Below are 488 nucleotides of genomic sequence, written 5' to 3'. Positions count from 1 at the left end.
TTTCTAGTGTGCAATTTCTGGTATTTATTTAGTTTTAGTTCTTATTAAATACTTTTCTACATTTTCTTTTTGTCATTCCTTCTCTTTCTTAAATAAATGGTCTTGTATTTTCTGAAGTGTATGTTTAGAACAAACCTCTTCCATCACTTATGACTAGGGTTTCTTACCAGTATGCGCTCTCTGATGTCTAATAAGGTGAGAGCTCTCATTAAAGCCTTTGCCACTTTCCTTACATTGTAATGTTTTTCCTCCAGTATGAATTCTCTGACGTTGAATAAGATGTGAGTGCTTGATGAAGGCTTTTCCACATTCTTTACATTTCTAAGGTTTCTCTCCGGTATGAATTATCTGGTGTCGAGTAAGACTTGAGTGGTGACTGAAGGCTTTTCCGCATTCTTTACATTTATAACGTTTTTCTCCAGTATGGATTACTTGATGTTTAGTAAGACATGAGGGCTGTCTAAACGCTTTGCCACAATCCTTACATT

General features: G+C 35.2%; 1 protein-coding gene across 1 annotated transcript in view; it reads right to left on the bottom strand.

The window, feature by feature from the left end:
* Positions 1 to 250: 250 nt before the first annotated feature.
* Positions 251 to 488, bottom strand: part of LOC120873077 (zinc finger protein 501-like) — a 1,221-nt gene continuing 983 nt past the window's right edge. The window contains exon 2 of the mRNA XM_040253815.1: positions 251 to 403. Coding sequence (XP_040109749.1) covers positions 322 to 403 — 82 coding nt within the window. The 3' untranslated portion in view covers positions 251 to 321. The remainder of the gene's footprint in view (positions 404 to 488) is intronic.

This window comes from Oryx dammah, unplaced genomic scaffold, assembly GCF_014754425.2.
Source record: "Oryx dammah isolate SB20612 unplaced genomic scaffold, SCBI_Odam_1.1 HiC_scaffold_13, whole genome shotgun sequence".
Lineage (NCBI taxonomy): Eukaryota > Metazoa > Chordata > Mammalia > Artiodactyla > Bovidae > Oryx > Oryx dammah.
The sequence above is the reverse complement of the archived record's forward strand: the minus strand, read 5'-3'. Positions and strand labels throughout refer to the sequence as shown.